This window comes from Meleagris gallopavo, chromosome 6, assembly GCF_905368555.1.
Source record: "Meleagris gallopavo chromosome 6, MGAL_WU_HG_1.1, whole genome shotgun sequence".
NCBI lineage: Eukaryota > Metazoa > Chordata > Aves > Galliformes > Phasianidae > Meleagris > Meleagris gallopavo.
The window spans coordinates 31,384,537-31,410,889 of NC_139409.1; the positions used below are offsets into that span (position 1 = coordinate 31,384,537).

Here is a 26,353-nt window from a genome sequence, read left to right on the forward strand (position 1 = left end):
CCAAAAATCAGTACTGCACGTTTCTGATTCTTATATTTAATGCTCTCTCACTTCAAAGGATCCATATATTTATATCTGGAGATACTGTATGCTTTCCTCACTGCAGTTGTTAGTGTGTGTCTCTGATATACCAGTCTCCATCCAAGCAAGATTACTGTGCGCAGGTGAATTCTAACAGGGAGCACAGTCCTCCTGTTCCCTGCAGAAAGAGTAACCTGAGAAAAGCTCTTCTGAGTTCAACCCATACATCATCAAAGCTTGGAGCACTTTGGTATAAAATCATCTTTGTTGTAAATATATTTTTGCAAGGAGACAAAATAATGCCTAGATTCACAGCAGGCAGAGACAAAATTATTCCTGAACATAATGTAGCTAGTATAGCACAGTGAAATTAATTCCTGAAATAGCAGACTACAGCTGTTGAATATCTTCTCTTAAGCTACAAAACCTTCTTATTTCAATGCCTTGTTTTAGATCCATCTTGATTGCTCCGACATTTTCTCTTGACACCTTGCATTTTTAAGTGTTCTGTGAAAGCTTTCCTGAAAATCCTGCCCAACGAATGCTAAAATAACCAAGACTGTTGTTTGTCATGCATAAATAAAGAAATGCATGTGTTCCCTGACTGTATTGTTACTCAGAATTAAAACAGACATTGAGACAAGCAAGCATAGGATTAGTCCATGTTACAGCCTTACTCTAGCAAAATGCCCACTGACACCAAGAAAGCAGCCTCTGTCCCCAAAGTAAAGTCTTTAGTATGTATGACTGTGTTTATATTCCCTAATATGCCTGTTCCTTGCTAGCAATGAAGTATTTGCATATTTCAATCTCTAAAGCTATCAGCTGATCTATAGGCTTTCTGAAATGAATGGGGCAGTGAACATGGTGTCAGATATTCTTTTCCGGTAAGTTTTTCTGATCCACTAATGCATGAAATATCTTTGAATTTACTATTCACATAACATTTTATGGAACTTTGTTAAGCCAATTTGGCTGATATGTACTGTAACCTTTTTAGTAAGTTACAGCACACGGAGGTCATTATTAATGGATGTGGTTTGCTGTAACATATACTATGCAATGATGCCATGACATCCTTCATACATGAAGGAAGAGAAGGCAGTTTGTTGTTTCGAGTTGGTTTTTGTTTGCTTGTTTTGTTTTGTTTTTTGTTTTCGGTTGGTTGGTTTCAAAGATTTCTTCTTCTTAAACAGAGAATTAATTAGAGAGAATGATTTAATATTGCTCTGCCTCAAAAGCAATGGAATCTTGGGAAAGGATCAGATTGTCCCCCTAAATTGGCTATCACTGTCCTGACTTCATATTGTTTTAAAATGACACATCTAACATATTCTCCAGCTAGGATGTTATTTTGTTTCTTTTGACAAAGTGATTCAAAATTCATTGAAAAATAAGCTGAATGGGAGAGGGATGTTCTTTTTCTCCCCATAGACATCTGGAGCTTTCTTTCAAAGCTGATGTGATCTTTCATCTGGACAAGAAAGGCTTTGATCCCAGCTCTAAGATTCCCCTATCTCCCAGTTAATTGGTGTTAGTGAGGTAGGTTTGACAGTCCCTAACGCAGTCTCTTGAATGCCTTACTCTGTTAAGACCTGTCTTTTGTGGCTCTGTCATCTCAAAGACATCAGCTTTCTCTCATTTGACTTCTGCCCTCCCTGGTGGTAATGGTTACAGGTTTTATTTGCTTTCATTATTTTCTCTTGTAAAGCCATTGAATGCCAACAAAGAAAAAACACTTTCTAAACAAGAAAAACCAGGCTTTGGGTTTCACAAAAATTCATAATAAGAGAGAGGGGAAGGAGGATCTCATTAAAAAAGCAGTTTTTCATGTTTTAAGATCTTACCTGCTTTTTGGTGTGGTCATGTCTGCTTTCCTGTAATGCATTTATTAAATGAAAAAATAAAAGCAAGCTCCTACCACATCACTTATACACTGTGTTGTTAAGTACTATTCTCTTAAAAAAAAAATATATATATATATATTCATTTTTTAATCACAATTTTAGTGTGAATAATTTAAACAAAATCTGTGCCCTTTTTACATGATAGGACAAAGGAGAAGAAATGAAATCTTACCTTCCCCACTGTTTAGCCATCCGTTTTCCAAAGAAACTAATTGCACTTTTTCTCAGACAATGTAAAAACAGCAATTACTGAGCCAAACCTAGTTATTGACAATGTGCATTTATCTCTAAAAACATGTTGCTTTCTTTTAGAACTATAGAAAAAAAACTGTGCCTAGAAGGGTATGATTGTTTTTCCTACAACAGTGGCTAATCCACTTAAAGCCTTTGCTTTAATCCTGTCCACTTCTATGCCATTCCAACTACAACAAAGCTACAACTTCATCAGAGAGTGCAATTATTTTGCTATGCTGTGAGATACTGGGAGTCAGCATCTCATATATGAGAAAAGGATGCTTAAGTAATCGATTCAATACGATTCCATCAGAAGATACACCGTCATGTTCTTGAGCACTGACAATTTGCCAGCTCGTCTTTGAAGTACAGGAAAGAGTATGAACTGGAATGTGTATGAGTACAGAACAACTCTTTCCATTTAGGTGCTATACTGAGCTGTTCTTTGGTTGCTGGCAGACAGTTCCCCAAACCAACAGCTATTAACCAATTCCATTACTGAAGAGAATCTTTGTCTCCACAACAACTCAACAGAGCAGAACTACATTTTGGAAAGAGTGTAGCATCTTAGTATCTGTTTATTGTCTGTGAAGCTAAGGGGTAAACTTAGTCATCTGATGACAGCCCTGACATCTGATCATGAGAGTGTATTTGAATTTCAGTGTTGAAAGTATCAGTGATGAACGTAGAGATTCCCATCTAGGAGACCAAAAAAAAACCAACACAGCAATAGTCATTATTAGCTGATATGTTTGAGAAACTACTGACAGCAATAACCCTGAAGCTGTTATTGGTCTTAGCAGTTAGTGGTTTCATATTGATGAGAAACCGATATACCTCTGACACATACATATCCATTTTTCTCAGAATATACTTCATCTTTTTTCTCTAGGTTCATCTCTGGAGCGAAGATCTCAGAGTTCAATGAGATACTATTAGGTTCTGCAACACACAGATGATTTTTTTTTTAGCATTTCTTCTTCCAAAAAGCTGACAAAAAGTAGTGCTTTTGAACTGCAGTAAACATATCTGCAGTGTATTAGGTTTGATTATATGTAGGAAGTTCAAATTCAGGAGGAAAGAAAGAAAAATTAAATGAGGTTGTAAAAATAGTTTTCCAAGATTGGAAAATAAAATACTGTAAACAATAAGAGAAGGCAGGATGTAAAAGAAAGTATTGATTGATGACTGCTATTCAGGTACAAGACAGAAGAGTGTTAAAATAGCCCATTTTCTGCTTATCAAAGAAGAGGTATTTAAGGATCAAACCTCTCCTCACAAGTAATGCTGACATGCCTGAATTTAAACTCCCAGTATTGCGTGGACATTGAGTTTGTTTAACAGTAGTTCATTTGCAGGTTTGAGGAGATGGAGACAGGCATACGTGTGCTGCGGTAAATGCTTTAATGAGGAGGTCAATTACCCATTGCTGGGTTCATGGTCCTGGCACCTGATGGAACTCAGAGGGTTTGGCCTATTCTGGGCTGACCTGTTCTCTGCACACATGAGCTTCTCCTTCACATGGAATGGAGCATCTAATCTCTTTTTACATGAGATTTGCAGTTTTCTAGATGCCATTTGTATGCCAAGGGCTTCCTGGCTTTTTGAAACAATCTCAGACTCCTATTTTTTCCAGTTAAGTATGAAGAAATGAAGGGCTTGGGGATCACTGATCCAGTTCTGTGACTGTTAATCACCATTCTGGAGTATGAAGAAGAAAACATACAAAATTAAGTTTGTTAAGCAGCCACTGTTTAGTGACTGCCCCTGGCTTTGAATTGGGTATTTTTGTGGTTGGATTGTTTTTAAGGGGTGCAATAATTTGTCTTTGGAACAATAGTTTTTAATTTTTTTTTCATTGACTGACTTCTTTAGGAAAGTGTAACAAATGTAGTTATCACATTCTGGCATCCTGAGACAAGTTTCTATATCACTGGAATCTGAGACCAGTGGAGATTTGGGCCAGTTGTTGAGTTACGTACATAAGCTCAAAATCTCCTACATGAGCTTAGAGTTTTTCACGTGATTAAGTACAGAGGATTGATTCAAAGTGACTTTGATGAAATAACCAGGCTTTATGCATTAGACATGACAGGCATTTCAATAAATTCCAGTTCATATTTAGGTCTGGCATTTTCAGGATCTCCTCTTAGCTCACTTCCTTTCAACAAAATTGGAACTGTGCTTTACCCAACTTTTCAAGAATTTCCAGAGAAACATCTTTAGAGAAAAGAAGTCTGACTAAAGAATGTACTTGTTTTCTTTACTTATTTACAGTTTCAGAAACAAAACCAGACAGCTTTTCACTTTTAACCTCTTTAGGGCTGAATGTGTAAGAAAGTTCAGTTACAGATGGAGAAGTTTTGGTTACCCACTGCTATCATTTCTGACTGGCATAAATATTATCTCATTAGGGTATCGAGGAAGACTGACATGTACAGGGGAATAGCATCTATTGTTTATTTTTACTATATGTTGGGATAATCTGTGAATCCCTAGTGGAGCTGTAACTCTGCACATGCTGATTGGAAGCATTAAGAAAATTAACATTAAGCTCTATTAATGGCTTAAGGGAATCTGACTAAACAAACACTGAGCAATAAATGGGAGTCTCAGACTGCATGACTTTCCTTGTAACTACTCTAATTAATTGCTAGAAAAGATTAATTTTATAATACTGCATGGATATCACAGGGAAATGGCTTAATGATTTAAGTGTTATGTGTCTCCCTGGGAGATGCAGGTTCAGTTCTTCAGGAGGCTGTTGTCAGCCTTCCAAAATACAATAGCTACAATTAATTTCTTGTATTTTTGGCTGCTCTCTAATAGTTTTGTGTCCTTCCTATATTGTGGCACCCAAACTGCACCCAGTGCTGGATGAGGTTGCACAGCACAGAGCAGAGCAGGACAACCCCTCCCCTCACCAGGCGGCAGTGCTGGGCCTGGGGCACCTCAGGGCACAGTTGGCCCTTTGGGCTGCCAGGGCACATTGCTGGCTCACACTTTACTTACCCCCCAGTTCCCTTTCCACGGGGCTGCTCTCCAGCCACTAGCCCCAAATTCTATACATTACTCTGTGCAAGTATAATTAGCTGCAATTAATTGCACTGGCTTCTGAATCAGGATGTGACAGAAGCATAATTTAGTGTACTTGGAATTTCAGCAGAGCAGGATCCTAGCTAGGTTAATAAAGGTGGTTTTTTTTGTGAAATACGTTAGACAGATGAATGTGGACTCTCTTTGCATAACCTCTCTTTTGGTCACTAGTTCAATTCTGCCCTGGAGGAGCCCAGAACTGTAATATGGCCTGGATCATAAAAAGACTTTGAACCCAGAAAGCACTTTCTTTTTGGACTGAATTAACGAGTTCAATGACATCTTTTTGTATGTTGCTCTGCAACTGCATATCAACCTGGACATAGAGGAGTCCAAACTGGAACTTTGAGGTTAGACAAGAGAGCAGTCATCTGGGAGCTCAGACAAAACAAGACTCATACCAGGTAATATTATTTACTTCAAGTCTGGTTATCCATCTGAGGTAGTTGAGTTGACTCTCTTTGTAACCTTGGGAGAAAAATGGCACTTTTCAGTACACTTTCTCTGACTTTGAGACTTGTACTTTAGGACAAGGTAGATGATACCCACACTCTCTCAATAATACCCCTGATTTTGGTTATATGAATTCCTACTCCAATACTGCAATCAGTCTGGTGTTTTCAATAGCTACCAGTATTGTCTGTCAGTGCCATAGCTAAGCCCTGTTGCATTTACATGCATGGTTTTAGTGACATCAATTTAAGACAACATGATTTTGATTAGCTTCAGTAAAGGCAATGAAGCCAAGTCACATTATTTTGTGTTTACGAAGCCACATACACAGGAAGTATTCTGATAGCTCAGCTGATCTGTAACACCCTAGCTGCATATCTGAGTCCAAGGGTTATCATTCAGGCTTGTTAATCACCTCAGTGAAGAACTGTCAAGCAGAACAAGATCCTTCTTGTAGATCTTGGCTGGAGCTGTTCTTATTTGATGGCTGGCCTGGTCTTTCCTCTCCAAAAACTTGTGAATTGAATCCAATAATTATTCTTGGTTTATTTTGACAAGTGTTTCAATTGCTTCCTCCTCACAGAATATTTATCTACATGAGCCAAGTTGGAGGCTTATATTTTAAAGAAAATGAATGCTAAAATAAGACTTTGCATTCAGAATTAGGCACCTAACCAGCTGACCTGATTTTCAAAAATGCCAATTGCCCAGAAAAGACTTCAAGTTCTATAGACCATTAAAAGAATCTTAGCTTTATAACTGTTATTACAATGATAACTTATGGTATGTATTAACTTAGCACACTGGCAATGGACAAAGACTCATTGTGCAAGGCACTGTATTGCTATGGAGAAGAAAGTTGCATGGATTAAAATTCCAACTGTCTTTTGCTTGGTGGAAACAAACACAAAGTACACCCACCTAACACTGGCAACCGCTCTTTGGAAAATGTCTGTCAACTATTCAGATATCCTACTTTCAAAATGAGTCAGTCAATCAGTAGCCTTTGATGGGCAGAGGAGATCCAAGAAGCTCTGTCCTGTCCAGCCCATCATTTCTGAGATCCCTCTGAACACCAGTTAGGAATCCTCTCTGTTGCTCTCCACCCCCAAGCATGTCACAGTCACACAGTATGATCCCAGCTATCTTTCATCAGGCAGCACTAATAGCTTTGGCTGACGTGACTGGTCCTCTTTGTGGCTGTTTCTGTGCCTTTCACATCTGATCAAAAATGTTTACAAGGGTGCAGTCAGTGGATGAAGCGGGGGGGGGGGAGCAGAAGAAATCCAATTTTGTTTGGAAACATTTTCAGAGCTTAATTAGTAAGGAGGGGGGTTGGAAGGGGGGATGAACAGGTGGTGTATTATTCTGCCAGGAATCTTCAAAAACAAGGGAATGCACGTTGTTAGTTTGCTGCAGAATGAAAAATGAGAAGTTCAACAGTACCTGGATACCTAAGAACAAGTGAGCTGTGGAGGTAGGGTCAGAATCATGCACACATACATACTCAGAAATCTGCATAGGAAAAAAATAAATTTTCCTTTTTGCCCAGAGGGAGACAGATCACAGCTCTGCATCTGAGATTTACATGGATTCATATTCATTATATTAGCAGTAGCCACATTTAGCAGCGATTCCCGAAGGAGCAGGAAAATGATGGCCTAGAAGAAAGCTGCCACATTTCAAACTCTCCAGCTGTGCCTTGCCACTATTACTGCATTCCACTGCCAAATGCAGTAATTTATGAATTTGTCTTTTTTATCTGCAAAAAATGTTAATTTACAGAATAAAAAGAAGACTAGGAAAGGACTAACATGCTTAGGAAAGGAATGTCTGTATTTCCTCTTAACTGCTTTGTAACTATTTCTCAGATGCTGTAAATGTTATTTGTGCTCATAAGATCATAATTATTTTGCATTAGATGCTTAAAAGAAAGCAGGGGTGCCAGCAGAAAGCACATCTCCACTTACAAAAGAGTCATTTTAAAGAGATGGTAGCCCAGCAAGACTACAGCAGAGTTTGAATAAATAGAGAATGAATTATGAATGGTAATGATTTTTTTGTTTTGCTTTGTTTATTTAAGTACTGTGTGCCATGAAAGAATAATAGGTATTGCAGTTGTCTCAGAAAAGCTGTTAAGAGTTGTAATAGACAAAACTTTCCATAATGCATCTGTTTTGGAGGGGCAGAGTATGACCCATACATTTTCTGTGTGAAATTACTCCGGGAAAATCATCATAAGCTCTCTGATGGCAAAAGGAAAATTATTCCTAATTAAATACTTTTCTCTTCCTCAGCATTGCTGCTGAAAGTATCGTGCTGAGCTACCTACAGTATCACTAAAAGAATTGACTCTTGCAGGCTGAAAAGCGTGTTCTAGTAGTCTCCCTAATGCTCTGTTTTACAGTGTTTTTATTTTCTAAGAGAAACAAGTTAGAGTGTATACATTTGTGAATTTTATAGGATTTTTTAACACAGGAGATTGTAAACAGAGCTTCCCATAGAAGCTTCTGTACCTTATAAGACACTGGCTTAGAGTTCAGGAGCAGTTCTGCCAAGGCTTCCTTATGTTATTGTTTAATAAGTCGATTCAGCACTATCACTGAGATGCAGAATAAACCTCTTCTAATTCAAAGAGGCTGGCTACACTGGTGTTGAAAGGAATGAAGATCCTTCTCATAGAGCAGTAAGAGCAGCTTGCATTCACAAATGTCTTCCAGTGGGTCAGTGTGTAGAACTTTAAAAAACCCTCATGTGCTCCATTGTGAAACCAGGCATCTATAATTTTGACTAAGCCTGGTGTCTCCTTTCTGGTGCTCAATGATTCCTAATTTTACAGGCTTCTTAATTAAGCAGATTTTCCATTTTAAAGTTTTTTTTCTTAATTTTCCATTTCCTGTTTTTATAATGTCTCAACCAAGAGACACAAGGACTGTCTTTTCAATGTCTCATTGTGAGACACATGTGAGGCTGCTGGTGTAGACTGCCTCACAGAGCTTAGTCAGCACTGAGTTATCTAAATTCCGCCTAGGTTTCCTGGCCAATGATGATATGAAGAAAATAGCAGTGACTTTGTGTCCTACCTCAACAGGTCATTTAAATATCTTGTTGATTGTTCTTGTGGAGCATTTCTCTTTAATTCACTTTGAGGTTTCTTCCATTCACTTTATGTCATTCCTTTTCTTTTCTCCTGTAGAGAATACTGAAAATAACTATCTTCCAAGTTCATTCATTGCTAGTATTTAGGGACTGTGAACAAAAGTCTTCTTTTGCTTATAAACCTTTCATCATGCCCCTGATTTCAGTCATGGTATGTAAGATTTACACCAGTGTAAAAGAAATCAACATGTGACCCATGACAGAGGCTGCTTATCAGTCTTTTCTCTAGGCTGTGTAAATTAATTTTTTCTTGAGTCTCCTCTCAGGGCAGCATAAATTATGAGGCAAAAGCCTGTAATTCACTGCTAGGTGAGCAGCAGTAACTCCCCCTCTACCACTTTCCTGCCAAAATTATGGGAGAATAGCTGGTGATCTCAGCTCATATTTGCAAGGCATGAACAAGAACAAGTCAGAAGAATGATGGCTCAGATGGCACAAAAGACATGGACCCGATGTTGCCACTGCCTTGCATCCAACAGGGGGAAAATGCATGGGAGAACAAAGAAGCACTGGTTGTGCACTTTTGTTTCTTTTTCCATTTTAACATGAAAAGATGAGCACACAAAATATTGAGCTGGATGTTCTTAGTTACTGAATTTACATCACCAAGGTTTCCTTCTTTCTTCTTTGATTCAAGAGCTCCATGTAAATATTAATTATAGCTATCAAGAGGAAGAATAAAGTTTCAAGAGACCCAGCCATTGGCTATTGTCCCTTTAAATCATTCTAATATTTCTCCTACAGCGTGTTCTAAAGGTTGTGCCTGAGCTCACCCCACATAAAGAGCGCTGTCTGATGGAAGCCTAAAAAACCACACATATTGCTGCTCCTTTTGGTCTAAGGGCTACATGGGCAGGTGCTAAATCTGCCCGTGACTTCCTCTGGCTGCTCACCAATAATGGATCAGCCATTCCCTCAAGAGAGCTGGAGTGGCTCAGCTGTCAAAGAGCAGATCTTGAGAGACAAGAAGCCCTGCAAACCCTTTCTCCATCTCACAGCATCAATGTCACTGTGTAGGCTATACAATCAGATGGTAAAAGCAAAGAAGCTGGCAGATGACTGTGTTGGCTGACATACTGCCTGTTGTGTTGAAGTAAGACCAACCCAGCTGGCTGAAGATGCTCCTGGCTTCTAGCACAAATCCAGTAATTTCTTGCATTATGCAGGTGGAGGTTGCAGCAGCTTGGATTTTCCTGTTGTTTTGGCAGCCACACAGCTCTAATGCTAATGTATCACCACACTTTTGAAATACATTTAGCTTTCTTTATTGGCTTCCCTAACGTAAAAATATTATTATAATCCCCCTCATATTTGGCAACAACTGAAGGTTTTCTGTTGAAGTTCAGCTCTTACTCTTTGCTGAACTGTAAGAGTGAGTTACTACCTTGTAAGTGACTCAGGTATTTATTACCCTGTGTATAAAGGTCAGGTTTTAATGTTCTGCATGATATATGCACATGGCTCAAGATCAGGCAGTCTTGAACGATAGATCTTAAATTATGATCCAGTGGAAGAGGAAAGAAATGAGAAATCGCAACTTTTGTTAAACAAGCCTCAAAAAGCTCTTGCACATTTGTGAACTGGTGGTGGAAGCTGGCCAGCCTCAGAGGCTGGTTTACAGAGACATGGTACAGTGCCTCATGGAGCCCAACTTGGGTCTCTTGTTTGGCCTTCCTATAAAGATAATTCTGTGACAGATCCTGGGTCCTGGTTTAGAAGGATGTGTACATGGCAGAAGACCAACAGAGGCACGCCCCTGCTGTCTGCTTCCCGCCTTCCTTCCCACAGAGACAAGCAGTGGTTAAAAGAGGTGTGTGAGGAATAGGGCTTTCAAATTGCAGAGGCAGGACTGGAGCAGGAAACATCTCCTGGTGCTCCACAAGGCTGGCAGTCCCTGTGAGGAGTTCTGCCAATAGTGTAATACAAAACAGTCCAGGACATCGTAGGGGAAAAAAGGCTGGGAGCTGGCCCAAGGCTGCCTCCTTTCCTCTCCTCCAGAGCTACTCTAAGATTGAATTCCATACAGTTGAAGATTCGGCTCTGGACTTTATATTTTTAATGTTTTTTGCAGAGTACCTAGTTCAGACTCAAAAGGCCATAAAAATAATTAAGGAATTTTATGTGGCTTTATGTCTGATGAAGAGGATGACTGAGATTCAGGGCTTCTTGCTGCTGCCCAGATGTTGGAGAAAATCAGCTCCTAACTTGCTCAGTAAGCTGCAGTTTCAGGTGTCAGCAACAACATGCTGTGACTTTGTTCAGAAACGACAGACTTAAGAGCTGTGGGTTACATATAGCTGTTGTGGGTTTGGCTATGTGAAAAAAAATAAAGAATTGGAGGGAAATGTTATCTGCTAACTGTTTTAATCTAAAGTTCTCTGTGTTCTCTCATATCTTTTACTTCCTGAGAATGGGGTTATTTATTCCAGGACTCTGATATGCAAAGTACTGAAGTGTTTAATAGATCTAAGACTGGGCAAAATTTTTTTAATTTGGGAGTTGAATCATCTGTGTGATGATGATTTTAAAGACATTCAGCTGTTCATGTAGATTTCTGCTATTGCACTTTCTCAGTCCCCTTATTAGTGCTGAGGTTAGCCCACATTTATAACTCCATGAAGAAGAGTAGGATTTCTACTGCTGGCTAAGTGTGCTCTATAATAAATAAATAAACAAATGTGGAATTGGAGTTGAGCTGAAAGATTCCAAGACCTTTTATTCTTATTAAAAAAAAAAATAAAAATCTAGTTACTCTGAAATGTATATGGAAATATGTCTTTCTTTTAAACTGGAGAAGGAAATTACAGTGACGATGTTGGTTTTTCAGACAGAGAAATGTTAGCTGCTTATTGGAAAATGGAAGCATCCTGCCTTATTCATTTTGAATACATTTTACAGATGTGCCCCATGTTGATTTTAGTCTCAAATATTATTATTTAGGTTTGATTTATGGTTGTGATACTTCTGAGGCTGTAAAGAAAACAGAACTGAAAATTTGTAGAAAGTAATTTCTTAGTGGTTCTTAAGTATAATTTGTAGAATCAGGTGGAAATTAAATATGTCATAAAAGTGACTGTTTTACACTGTTGGCTTAGTACATTTTTATACCTATGACTCCTGTATACATATGTTCAAAATCAGTGTCATCATCTAAATTCACATTTCTTGTATCAGACAACTGTCTAGCTGACTTAGACCATACTCCCTATTTCAGCTAGTGAATAACTGTGTTTTAGATCATTTGTTGTGCATTCTAGCAAACAGATGAACTCTCATTAATCTAAACTTATAAAAAATGATGTATTTTCTTTTCATGTGGAAAAACAAACAAAATGAAATGATCTGACATTCCTTGCAAACTGTCCTTGCTAAAGCTGCACACTTCTCTTGTATTTCCTATCAAAATATTGGTGAAAGATTAACATTTTTTTTAGACCTAATTGCTTTCTTTCTCCTAGATTACAAGTGAATAGATAAACCTCATTCCCTTGCAGTAGCAACTTTACTGCCCTGATCTGATGGTCCAGGTTAAAAACCAATTAGAGCTATACTGACAGCTCTATTTAATCTATTTAATCCCCCAAAATTTGTGCACACATGCTCTGTCTCAAGTTGAGGAAGGTCAGAAAGCCCCACGTAGCTAATATTTCTGTGTTTTTGAGCCGTGTGATATAGTCTGGCTGGTGTTTATACAGCCTTGAGCCAGCACTGTACTGTATGGGCACTGCTGGAGCACATCCAGGAAAAGAAGAAGGCCAGTGGATGATAAGTGAAAGGAACAGGAAAGAATTTTAAAGCCAGCCCCAGTGCTGATTCTTGCTGCCTCTGAGCATTCTTGACTCTAATATTCAAATAGTTCCTTAGCGAACTCTGGGACTTTTCAAGACTGATGCTGCAGACGAGGCTATAGCAAGGGCAGGCTGAGAAGAGCACCAAATATAAGGAAATAAGCAGAGGAAGCACCTGAGCCAGTAGGTCAGACTGCTGCCTCCTAAGAGAAACTACAGCAACAGAGGAGGGAAGGAAGTAAGAGTGAAGATGGTAGGCAGTTTCTGGTTGCAAACTCCAAACCATAATACCTTGTCAAACCAGGTATGTCTTTCTTTGCTTCCTATTCCCAGGGAAGATATAAAAACGGCGCTACAGCACTTGCAGTTATGTATACAGAGAAAATATCTCACACCAAATAAGGTCATTGCTTGGCCCAGGGCACTGGGGGTCAAAAGATGCTCCTCTGCCTCTGCTGCCAACCATAGTCTGGTTGCAGAACCTGCCTTATTATTTATTCATTGACATCTGAAGTGTTTCTCTGCAGTGTGAAACAGTTAATGGAGATAATGTTGAAAGCAAACAGTTTTCCCCACTTGCTAGTATACCTACGCAACATCATTCAATCATATTTATAGAACTCGTTCATTGCAATCTAGTATGTAAAACAGAGAAGTGTTTGAGCTAGTGTAATGCTGAGTGGAATCATCAGAAATACCTTCTCTTATTACTATTCATAGAAACAGAAAACAAAGAAAATATCAAAATCTTTCAAAAATAATCACAGCTATTTTATATAAACCTACAGGAATCCTTTTTTCTTCTCTTTGTCTCAGATTTTGAGGACTGTTGCATTATCTGAGAAATTAAATCCCAAGCCTTAGCTGTGTTCTCATTTTATTAGTTATGTAGTGATAATCTCACAAGGGTCTTAATGAGTACAGGAGGAAAAAAAGCATCAGCTAAAATGGGGGAACTGAAAATGTTCCAGCCCGGTGCCATTACACAGGTCTTAGGGTTTTTTTTCTGCCTGTTCTATGGTAGGATGTTTTGCACATTCTTCTCTCAGCAGGTTTTGAACATGAACTTGCATTACTATTCTTACAAAATAATAAACAGCTTTGGGCTATAAAATCTCGCAGATTGTTTTCCACAGAAGGGATTTGCATGCTGACTCATTCCTACTATATTTATAACCTATCACCAAACCACCGCAACTGCAGGATTTCTAATAAAGCTATGGAAATTACATGTCTTGCAATAGGAGTTGAATACATTTACATTGGTAGTATTTTAACATTTCAAAATTTATGGCAGATTACCTTGTTTGTGCATGTCTGGACTTTAATGGTTATTTTTTATAGCAGAAAATAGTAGTTTATAGTGGTATTCCCAGTAGAAGTATTTTATGAATCCGCCATATGGAGTATTACATAAAACTAAACTTGTTTCAGTGGTGATTTTATGTAAAGTGAGGCAGTGAATGTTATAAAGAACTAGTGATTAAAAAAAAAAGGTTGGAAAATGTGTTTTTTGGGTTTTTTTTCTCCCAGTGATTCTTACCTTGTATTAATAGCAGGACTGCTATTCACTGCAATGTCTACCGCAAATAATGGGCATCAAATGTTTACTGAAGGTGACATTCCCTCCCTTCCCTGCCACCTCTTTAAGGCATGCTTCATGGAGTTGTGATGTTTGGCATAACAGGTACACGTCATGCTTTACAGAATCATAGAATTGTTTCAATTGGAAGGGACCTTTGAAGGTCATCTGGTCCAAATCCCCTGCAGTGAACAGGGATACCTACAGCCAGATCAAGTTACTCAGAGCCCTGTCTAGCCTGACCTTGCAGGAAAAGACTATCTGCAATGTCTTCCACTTTTCTCAAAAACAAACAAACAAACAAACAAACAAACAAAAAACAACAAAAAAAATCTCTATCAGTCCATCATATATTGTAATCAGAACTACTCTCTGCAGCACGGCGGTAGAATATTGTCTTTTACATGAGGGAAAGAACAGATTTCTTCTAACAAAAGTTGCAAACAGGAGAAGTATCACAATAAGAAAACTTGAAGGAAAGCAGGGCTATTTTCATGAAAATATGTGTTTGCGTAAGTATTGACCCTGGGAGGCTGCTCAAGACCTTTAAAAGAACACCTTATGGACTTCAGAGTCATTCAGCAAGGAAGAAGAAATGAGCCATGAAAAGAAGGTAACCATTGACACCAAAAGAGCAACAGATAGTGCATCTATGAAACAGTTGTCACCAACAGTAGCCTGGAGTGTTCTGCAGGCTGAAACATGTCTGCCTCATTAATTCACATTTGCACTGTGAATGCCTACGGACATGGATATATACTAGTTTTATCAGGCTGTAAGGTTCATAGATGAGATGTTAAGAAGATGGGAAGAGGATAGGAAGAACGAGCAGTAGGTATCTAATCCTACTTCTTTTGTTGATCCCAGCCCTAGAAGAAGCTGCTGGGGAGTTCAAAGCTGGTTTTACCCTCAAGTCACAAAGCATTAGGGATGGTGATCTGGGTAAGTACTACTTCTCTGCACTTTCCTAGTCCTTGCATGGAGGCTTGTTTATTGCACCAAAATGGTATAGGAATGAAGGCATAAGGTCAGCTCTCATAACTGGGATGCTTTTACTGGGAGACATCCACATCAAAAGGGATCTGAGAGTTTTCTTAGAAGTAGAAAATGGCCAAATCTTGAAGAACAGTCTAGCTCTTACATCTAGAAAACCCAGGCTGGTACATTTGTGTGTGGGCATATCCTAGGAGGCTGTCAACTTCTGAGCTATTTTGAGGTCAAATAGAGCCATTTCATCATCTTCTTTGCCATTTCTTTAGTAGCAAGGATCTTTTGTAGCTCATAAAGTTTTCTGCTTATATCATGGAAAGGATGCTGTCCCAGCTCCTTTCTTGCGGACAAATCCTCTCCTGAGGTGCAGGCTCAGAGATCCAGAGATGATCCTTCTGCTGTTCCCACCAAGAGGGACTGCCTCTTGGCCTTTCTAGTTGTCTGAACTGCACTCACTTCACTTCTTCATTAGCTGATGTATCATAGTCCTACAGCTGTCTTCTCTCGATCTAAATTGCACACTAATACTGTACATTATTGATTAAATGAGTCTACAAATGTCTTTTTAATACTGTGTGGGTTGATCAGTCTTCTCAGTTAATGTGCAGCACCTCCAGTGGGCTTTAAAACCTAGTGAAGCAGCTTTTTACCAGGTCTAGCTGGGAAAGAAAAAACTGAGTGAGCAGCCACGCTCTCATGCACTCCAAGGTGTGTGCTTTGGCAGAGGGGAATTAGCCACAATTTCACTTGCTATGCTAAAAAGCCTTCTGTGATTGCAGGTTTGGATTTTCATAATCACAATTGCTAACCTGAACCTTTGAAACAAAAATAATTCATAGGTGATATTTGGTATATATTCTGGTGGCAAAACTGCAATAGCAGAGCTAGTTTAACGACTAATTTGGCTTTTCCTGTGATCTTTTCAGAAAAGAGGTTTCAAAGCTTTCTGGTACTTTTTTTTTTTTTTCCCTTTTATTTTTCTTTTTTTTCTTCCTTTTTTTTTTTTGGGGGGGGGGTATATGAAGGACTGATACAAATACCTTTCTCAGGTATGACACTTGATGGTAAAAGTAACAATGCATAGGTAGCTCCATAAGGCTTCCTATTTATGTTCACAGAATCAACAACGGATCCAAAGAGGACAACAACACTATTTGATAGAACAAATTCTTAGCTACAAAATACTATTTTTCAACACAGTCACCACTATTAGGTATGCATTCTCACAGCGATGAACAAGTGCCTGCGTGCCAGTGGCAACCCACTGAAACACACCACCTCTGCTTCACTGTGTTCACATCCACTGCTTGGTCTCCATCAGCTTTCAGCAAGTATAGATGTATGACAATAGATGCCATTTTTTACAGACTGAGGAATTCAATTCCATACCTTTTCTTCATATACATTTCCATGTTAGATGCCATTCTGTCAGACTACCCCTCTGCTGCCATCTGTCGCACAGCAACAACATGTAATGGGATATTGGTGGGAAGGTTCAACCTTTATGCCATACTATCAACATTCACCTCTGACCTCGTGGGCCAATATAATAAGAGGCATTACTTTTGGAGCAGCCATAGTATTTTGATTTTTACAAGTGATTCTTTGCATTACACAAGCAGCACTCAGGTGAACAAACAAAAAACCCTCTAAACAAATAGGATCCTTATGGGTACATTTAGTTAACACAGCTTTGAAAAGCAGTTAGTTGGATGAAGTGTTTTCAGTGTTTAAACAGGAATTGCAGTGGGGGATGACAGCCTGTGTCTGCTGGTTGGAAATCACTTTTTGGTGCTTTCCTTTGAGGTGCTGAACATGGTTTTGTGGTGTTAAGAAAATATTGGAGAAAAGAATAGTGAGAAAGAGAAAACGCTTCAAGACAGAGCACGTGGATCTCATTTAAATGAGATGGTAGCAGCTGTGGGCTGGGGAGTTGGGCAGTGGCAAGAATAACATTGAGAAGATGACTGCTTGCTGCCCTGATTTGCAGGTGACAGGCAGCTCCAGAATGTTCTGACTTTAGAGAGAGAAGATTCTACTTTTAGCTACTCTCAGGTAATCAAACATTTAGCTCCTTGTCAGATTCTTTGTGCCGAACATTAGCAATGAAAGAGTGATGCTGCCACTCTCTTCCTTGATGATTCAGCAAGGAGCACATGATAGCCCTTCTAACAAGGCAGTTACTCAGACATATCACTCAGAGTCTGCACTCTAACCACACACTGGTTCAGTGTTAATGCTCTGCATATTGTGCTTAATAGAATTTTAAATTATTTTGATTAAAGTGTCAAGGGATGAGGATTTAAGATTGATCAATGCTACTTGCTTCTGCCGTGCCGGTTGTTGACCAGCCACTTCTAGAATGTTATTACGCAGAAGGCTCAAGTGATACAACATGCAGACATGAAAATTAGGAGGGAATATTTTCTCTAATTTTATACTGTCTGTAAATGATCCAATTGCATTTTATGGAAGAATCCCGTGGCAGACTAATTGCTATACTCCAGCTACATGTTGCCTTAGCAATACAAAATGACCATAAACTCATCTACACTGGTTCATTAAGTCAGGTCTACAGCCAGTCTGAGTGACTGCACTGGTGAAGCCACCTCTTTCACTGGACAGCAAACTGTTTAAACACATAGTTTAATTAAATGAAAAAAAATTGTTGTGATATAAAGTTGTTTTTTACTTGATGTATCCTAGAGAACTATAGTTGTTAAAGTAGCTACTGAATAGATTATTCCAAAAGTAGCAATTTTTTTGATGCTCTTCTGTTCTGCAATTAAGCAGGATATATAACAATAGTCAAAGACCATTTACCTAAAATGGGATTAATTTGGCTTGATGATAGCTAAGCCATTTATTGTTTGATGAGTAAATCTCAGAATAAAATCAGAACAAAAGCTGATGTTATGAAAATTGTTTAGTAGATTAAAGAATATGGAAGCTAAAAATGAAAAAACATAGTGAAAGTCTTCCTTGATGGTTCTCAGTTGGTGTAAGTCGATGCCATCAACTCCGTTGCCTTTTGCAAAACAGAGAGAGAGCAGGGAAAGAGCATTTATGTGCTGCTGTTCTTTCCAATAGATTTGTTTTTAATAGTTCCTCAAAGCACTCTTTCAGAAAACAACAAGTAGTACTCCATATCAATCTATAAAATATAATAATGTGTATATACCTGTTTATTGTTGCATGATAAAAAAATCTATGCCTATGCATCCACTTCCTGCCATGGAACAGAGTCTGATGTGCTGGAGGCATCTGATATATGAGGCTCATCCTGTTTCAAGTGTGGATGTCCAGGACCACAGCCATTTAACAGACAAATGAATATACAGAACTATTAAAATGTGTTAAATACTCATGCATATGTTTAACTGTAAAGTACATGACTAATCTTTTTGATTCCAGGGGCAGCAGGGCATACATCTTATGTGGGTACTTAAGAATTCTGTTGAACAGAGACCACAGAACATTATTTTCCTTCACTGCAGTGTTAGATGGCATAATTGCATGTGGGTTATCACTCTTATGTGGAGAGCAGGAGACTGGGCTGTGGTCATGCTGCCCTGCTCATGCTTTGCTGCTGTATTCCCTGCATGGCTGTATGTCACCTATGGTCTGTTTGGGCCATGTGTAAGAAAGAACCTTCAGGAAACATATGATGACACTTGTGAGTTGACAAAGATGGTCTGACCCTGGGAATGAGAAAAGCTTGAGTAGGCAGAAATCAGAGAACAAAAGGAATTCAGAGTTGAGGAGTGCTGCAGGTAGAAGAAATAATGAAGGTTTTGTGCTGTATTTCACAGTAAGAAGCAACTCCCATCCCTGTGCAGGTGTCAAGGTGCAGTGAGCACCAGGTCAGGGCTGAAGTTGTCAACATTTCTGCTGCTGGTCAACATGTACCCTGTGGCAGCCGCTATTGAATGTGCTCAAATATCTGCTAAACCAAGGCAGGCCTGCAAGTCTCCGGCAGAATCAATGAGCATGGTGTCTGTCATTCAGACAGACCTTGGCTCCTGGCACAACCAGGGAGCTGATGCTGCAAAGGCAAACAACTTTGCAAGAAAAAAAGCTATATTGTAATTTACAGAGTAGCCTTTACACCATGAGGAAAAGGATTTTCATAAGACAAAGACATGGATCTCATTGTGAAACTTTCTATTCCTTTTACTTCTGTCCTCATTTAAATGAGTTAGGGGGACCCGCTTGCAGCCAACCAAATTAGCTAAAAGCTATTCACATAAAGACAGAGATTTTAACAAAATCGAATCGATATATTATCTCATAGGAACAGTTGTCCAAAGTTAATTTCCAGGTTAATAGCGGTTATTGCCATTTTCGAATAAAGCAATTAAAAGTAATATTCCTGATAGAGTGAATCAGCAGCAAAGTGTGATAAGGAGGCTTGCACTACATTGGATTGTCAGTTTATTTCGTTCAATGCCTTTAGTCAGACATTTTCCAGCACAAATTATTTAACTAAAGGTGTAAAAAGTCTGCCCATCATTTGTTTTTTTACCTCTCCGAGGTAAAAATGTGAAATTTTTATTGAATTCTGGACTAATAACCTCTTGTTATTAATTTGTGGAATGTGTAAAATGTATTTCTAAGTATACTTTGTTTTTATCAGTTTCTCTGAACTGATAAGTAGAGATAAAACACAACAGAGCTTTTGCTGTAGATGTTAAAAGCTCTCAATGGAGCACATGTAATATCTTAAACCATGATCTCTTCCACAGAAACTTTCTGTGGAAACTCCCAGAATATCTCCACTTTTTTGCTGTAAGAAGATCTACACCATACAGGCAAAAAAAAATTGAATCTAGGAGAAAAAAATATCATTTCTCAAGAGGACTTACCATAATATATGAATGAGAAAACATTACTTCTTCCTGTAAAATGGCATGACTATAACATGTGTCCTGCTCCAATTAGAAACTATCTTTTTTAAATTATCATCATGTCAGCCTACACTTGTGAAAACAATTTTGATATATCTGGGGCACATTTAAAAGCAAAAGAGACAGCCAGCGATAGCATTTATAAGCAGGAATTAACTTTTCAGAAAGGATAACTTTTATCTCTTTGAAAAAGACAAAGAGTTAAGCAAATCCTCCTTATTCATGCCACTTTGGTGGACAAATGCAGATGTGTTTTACAACAGAACAACTACGCACAGTTACTTTGAGGGACTAGAGTAATGTTAAATTCCTGACTTGGTATTCTTTCTGTTTGGTGAAATCTTCTCCAAGTTTGCTTTTTCTCTAAAGTGAATGTTCTAGCAGAAGAGCTTGTAGTTGTCACTGTGTTGGATAAGCTGTACTGAACAGAGTAATTTGATTTTGGCTGCAGTCAGCCATCAGTCATGGGCCACGCAGGGAATCCTGACCTGGGAATCGGCCTTGAGGTGATGAGATCCTGATGTTTCTGTGTCTTCGTGAATCTACAGCATAGTCCTGGAGTATGGCAAGGAGTCCGTTCTTAGCATTCCTGTTCGCAAGCCTCTGAGACAGTCTTTGGATTTATGGGACACATTGCTGCAACATTCCCCATGCAGCAAACCTTTTCATCCCTGAGAAAACACCTGTGGCTCATGTTTAATCCTTAAGACCTGTGAAAGTTTTGACACGTGCCTAAATAATGCTTCACTTTGAAAAGCATAAAAAATGACCCCCTGGTGCAGCCTTCCCAGCCAGTCCTGTATTCACCAAGTGGCGCATCGTAAATAAGGCAGTGGCAAAGATTTCTCAACTTCAGTCATTCCAGGATGTAAAACCCTTGGTTCATCTTCTGGGATTTGATTCAAAGACAAGTACACCAATCCTTAGGGATGCTGGGTGCAGCCCGTGCCAAGCAAACATGACAGACTAAGCACTTCTGATTTTAAGCACGTTTCCTTGCTCAGTGGTACTGGTGAGGGATATAAGAGATATATCCCAGTCCCAGTACAGTTTTGTCTGGAGTGCACAGAGTACTTTTGGGCTGTGCTGCATGCAAGTAGATGACATTACTTTGTTCCCAAAGGCCAGCCTAAGACCTGTGCTCTTCTCAGCTCGCATCAAACTTTTTTTAACAGTATAAATTATAAGTTTGTCTTCGGATTTTCCTTGCTAGATGATCTGGATGGTGCTGAATGGAATGCAGACTGTCTTCTGGCTGTGCACAGAGCCTCAAAATCAGGAGGAGTACAGGAGAACTCTCTGTCCGCAAGTGACACTTTGTCTTTCAGATTACAGTTTTTAATTAAAATGAGCATTTTTTGGCCTGCGTATTGGCAGCCATAGGACTGCTGAAACATGACATCATTTATGGCTGCAGCAGTAAGGAGTTCACTGTCCATGATCGTAAAACAGATTCCAGTTTTGATTTGATATTGATTTAACAGTCAGCATAAGTTTGCTCCATAATATCAAACAAAATATGTCAGGCTGAATGAAGCATTAACATGGTTCATCTTCAGATACCCCCTCCAGCTCTTCCAGGCTGTGGTGCCCTATAGAGAACAGGGCTGTGACCCCCTCTCCTGTGCTGCACTTGCACATGGCTATCCTCATCACTGCCTTTTGCCCTTAACAAGGACTAAGGCTGTTTCTGGCCAAAGTCTTCTGTTACAGAAGTTGCAAAGATTTGTGAATCCATTCTTCATCTGCAGACACGCTGATGTTTTCTAGTCCTGTGCTCAACCCTTCCTCCATGCCCAGCCATGACAGTTCTGATGGCTTTAGTCTATTCTCTCAAGTCTCAGCTATTTCCTTGCTTCTTTTTGACACAAATGATATAATGCATGACCTCTGACTCATTTGTCTCCTGCTCCCACATTTTTGGTATTCATTAAGGAGATATTCACTTTTCCTGCTCTGTTTTTCCACTCAATGAGCTACACTCAGAGGCCCATATCACTGTCTCTTTGAATGGCAGACTCCTGCTTTTGGATTTGAATTTCATCTCCTTTTTTGGTTCCTGGTTTTAGCCATAATTCTTCTACTATCTTTTGTCCATTTCTTTGTAAAGTGGCCCAAACTCTGCAATAATGGTTGTTCTTTGAGATGTTAGGAGACCTGTGGTCTTTTCAGGAAGACAGCTTATCCCATGAGAACTCATAAAATTACACCTTTAATTGAAAGAATACAGCAGTTTGGAAAGTTAGTATTCATGCTGTATCCTTGCTATCATTTCCTTTTGTCTACCAAAGTGAAATGAGATTGATTTAATCAGCAAAGTCAGATCCAGGCCTGCTTGGAGTGCTGACTTACTGAGCACAAGAAGTACTTTTCTTTGGGACAACATACTGGAGAGTGGCTTGTAGGTGAGGGATGTATAAACTCCACTTTGGACCTCAGCTTCATCTTATTCTCTTTTTAAAGCCAGAAGTGGAAAAAGCTGTTTTGTCATACTTTCCTGCCTCATGTGTAACAGATCTTGGAAGTAAAGCTGACTTTAAGTAAAAACATTGTGATCAATTTTCACTGGTCTGAGAGGAAAATGTGGAAATGGCAAAACAAAAACAAAAACAAAAACAAAAAAAAAACCAATATAACTAAAGACAGAAACTACTGGATTGTAAAATTATTTATAGGTTAATTTTCACCACTGTTAAGACTACAGAAAAATCCCAGTTGCTAATGTCAATGCAGGAGCTACAACCCACACTCAGATGAATTTCCAGTGTTTGCTACCTGTGTCCTGGGATGTTTGCCTCTTCACCCCTGGCATGTGTTCGTGTCCAGCTCACAGTCACATTTCATTCCCAAATTTCATTCCAGACAGGTTATAAATCCATTTATATGAACAAAATGCTTCTGTGTTTATATCCTGATGCCCAGAAGTGATACCTTATCCCTACTCCCCATAACAATCCAGACGTTCTTTGATTGCTCCATATCATCTACATAGCCCCCAACTGGTGAATGAGTTTAATTTTGGCCTATGATTGCCCATATGTGATTTGGGAACGCATAGCCCAGTACTGATGTTTCCATGCTCTCAGAGTGATGACAGCTCATGATTTACATGCAGCAATATGATTCTGAGAGATCTCAAAACTGGTGAAAATAAAGGTTTAATGATTGAATTATATATTCTCTTTCTGTGGTGGAAAATAATATAAGACAACTGACTCGGCTACCAGACAGATTACATAAGCCCAAGTTAAGTGGTAGAATAAAAATGAGTGATATTCCTCCTTGACTTAAATACAGCACTAAGTAGTATGCCCTTGAATTCAGCATAAAGCAATTTCCTCCTCCTTGGTAACAGCTAGGGGGCATTCTGAATGCAAATAGAGTCAGCTTTGCATTTTTAATATTTCTTATATACATAATTCACTGCCTCAGTTTAGAAACGTTATTGCTACCTCTTCTGTGCATTTAAATTATTTTGCACCTCTGAACTTTCATATTAACTTTAATGTCAGCTCTTAAAATGTATTTTATACAGGCGAGGTTGTGCTTACAGCTCTTGAAATTCACAGATTGCACAAATGTGCGTCCAGGCACAAGTACACTATACCAGTTAACCTGAATCGTTCCACTGAGACATGGGGATTTTTACTAACTACTGACATGGTTATGCCAAAGCACTGAAAATCAATAGATAACAAATGGGAGCAGACCAAGTGCAATCAGTATTAACATCACATTTGTGTGGGTCTACTCCACACATATATAACCCATGGGCATAATGAAAATTCTAGCTGATCAATAGGAAACAATGCTTTTTCTAAGTAGAGAATAACAATTACAGATGGAAGAAGATATCCACAGTGGGAGGAAGTCCATCCCTATGCTAAGTAGGATTAATTAATGCATTGCACAAAGCCAGGAAGATGCGTTACAAATGTGAGGTGGTTCTGAGCAAGCTTTAATTCACTGCATGTTACAGAAGAGACTAGTAGTCCAGATAATCTCCTGTGGCCACAAATGCTCATGAGAAAATTTTCACACTGGAGGAAGTGAAGACAAAGATTTACAGAAGATTTACAGTATCTTGCTTTACTCATCAAACTTCTTCAATCACAGGCTGACATTGTCAGCTGCTTCAAACCAAGGATCCCAGAAAGATGGCAGGGTGAGGGCATTGCTCAGCTCAGTTCTAATTGCCCATGATGGCACAGCTCCATCAATCTGTTCCATGCTTCATGCAGGAAATAGAGCCAGGAACATTGTCCCTGTTGATCTCACCTTTCTTGCAGCCCCTCAGAGCAGGCGGGCAGGAATCAGTTGTGCTCCTTCTGTGGAGAGACACACCTTTCCTTCATGACAGCCTATGATGGGAGAAAATGGGATCATCTCACCTCCTGCTCCACTTCATGTGTTTCCCCAGAAGTCTCTCCTACGAGTGGAAAATCCAACTCAGATTGAGTCAGCAGCAGTGTTTTGAGTGCAGACAAATGTCAGCATGACTGGTACTCATTCATAAACCTTGCATTATCCATGAGAGGCTATAAACAAAATATATGGTCAAGTTCTCTGCTGGTTTGAGTCTACTGACTTTCTCAAAGCAAATTCAATTTGGAAACTTAAAATCAAGACCCCTGCCTACTGCATCACAATCAGTAATAGATGTCCTGCTGCTTCCCTCAGTTTACACCAGCATAAGCCCATTGGCATTGATGGAAAATCCACCCCTAGCTTGCACCGATCTTCTGCACTTCACATGGGGAAGCTGGAGCTCTGCAAAGTCAATGTAAGGGCTGTAATGGAGGTAACATTCATGGGGATGCCAGCATGAACTTGAAAGTATTTCCTTGCTGCAGATGAGGGCCATGTGCTGAGGCTGGTGGCTGCTGTTACTGAAAAGGAATCTGTTTCAGTGTTGCTTGCGCACTGACAGTCAGCAGCTTGGAACCCAATCCTGTATGTTTTTGGCAAAATGGCTGGTTAAATCCATCCCCAGTTTGATTTCTCTCCTCTCAGCCAAAGTAATTGCTACTGATAAAGTTACAGTGGGAAATAAATGAACTCAGGGTTTACACTAATGTTATTGGTGGCACTGGTGGGACTGTAAGCTGCTCTAACTCAATTTCCAGACAAACAAAGCTATGCTCATTTTGATCACCGCCAGCGCTCCTTAGGCTACTCACGGTATTTGGTGCAGGACAAACAAGGTAGAGCAGCTAACTCCGTAATTGCAGAGGCGGTTTCCCAAATGAATACCTGCCTTCAGCCTTAATGTTTTGGCTTGCTGGACAAACACAATAAGAAAAAGATTCAATTTGGATTGAATCAGTTGTTCCTATTATTACTTTAAATGACGAAATAAATCTCCTCCTTCAACCTTTGCCTTAATTAAATGGATTCACTTAACACAAAATACCCTAGCTGAGATGTAAAACCAAAGACAGAACCAACAAATAAAATAGAAGTGTTTTTTTTGAGGGCCCTTATGAAAGAAGGCCTTGGGATAGATTCAAGCTGTAGTCCAGTAGACCAGTGGTTGGAACAGTCACCTACATTTGGCAATCTACATTCTGATCTTCTCCTCACCCTGAAGGCAGAGTTCTCTGTCTTCAAGAAAAGCTGTACCACCTGCATGGCTATAGAGCATGGAAGTATGGTCATATGTTGTTCTATAGGGGCATGGTGGCTGTCTCCAGTTTATGCTACTCTACTTTTAATAAATTCTTTAAAACAGAATCCATTTATTTCATCTTTGTCTTAGTTTCAGCTGTGATGGAACTGTTTTCTTCAGACAACTTCAGGCAACTGATTATCACACCTGTCAACGCAGCCAGCTGTTTGCTAGTACATTTGGAGGAATAGGAACCACATCTTCCAGCATATGCACTCCCTAAGAGCAAAATTTCTCAGCTGAAGATTCTTATCAAACTTTGGACAAATCACTCAGCTTGTTTTTTTGTTGGTAAAATACATTCAGTTTTTGAGAGTTTTAGGAATAAATTACCAGTATGGACAGAACTCCATGCAAACTTTAGGGTAAGCAACATTGCCTTTTTGTTCCTGAGTAGTCTTTTTTGGTAAAGCAGGGTGCAAGGTAGCACAAATACCTTGTTGTCCTAACGTGCACTGAGTTGAGTCAAAAGCTAGTAATACAAAATACAAAAAAAGTACAAAAGCTGGTAATCTTGACTGATGTTAGTCCCCAGCTGCCCATGTATT

The 26,353-nt window shown here is 39.2% G+C and overlaps 2 protein-coding genes across 23 annotated transcripts in view; one reads left to right on the forward strand and one right to left on the reverse strand.

The window, feature by feature from the left end:
• NPVF (neuropeptide VF precursor) overlaps positions 1 to 26,353 on the reverse strand; it is a 48,607-nt gene that overhangs the window by 13,483 nt on the left and 8,771 nt on the right. For 4 of the 14 annotated variants that reach the window (XR_014883898.1, XR_014883899.1, XR_014883896.1 and 1 more), the window contains exon 2: positions 24,416 to 24,498. The gene's annotated coding sequence lies outside the window, so the exon portion shown is untranslated. Of the gene's footprint in view, positions 1 to 24,074; positions 25,419 to 26,353 lie in introns of those variants that run through there. The other 10 variants (XR_014883895.1, XR_014883894.1, XR_014883892.1 and 7 more) reach the window with 5 other exon arrangements.
• Positions 14,523 to 26,353, forward strand: part of LOC146544126 (uncharacterized) — a 66,119-nt gene continuing 54,288 nt past the window's right edge. For 2 of the 9 annotated variants that reach the window (XR_014883903.1, XR_014883901.1), the window contains exon 1: positions 14,874 to 15,182. Coding sequence is in view for 2 of the 9 variants with exons in the window: in XM_085226216.1 (XP_085082342.1) it covers positions 15,171 to 15,182; positions 16,349 to 16,443 (107 nt within the window). In the remaining 7 variants the exon portion in view is untranslated. Of the gene's footprint in view, positions 15,183 to 16,348; positions 16,444 to 26,353 lie in introns of all 9 variants that reach the window. The other 7 variants (XM_085226217.1, XR_014883905.1, XM_085226216.1 and 4 more) reach the window with 7 other exon arrangements.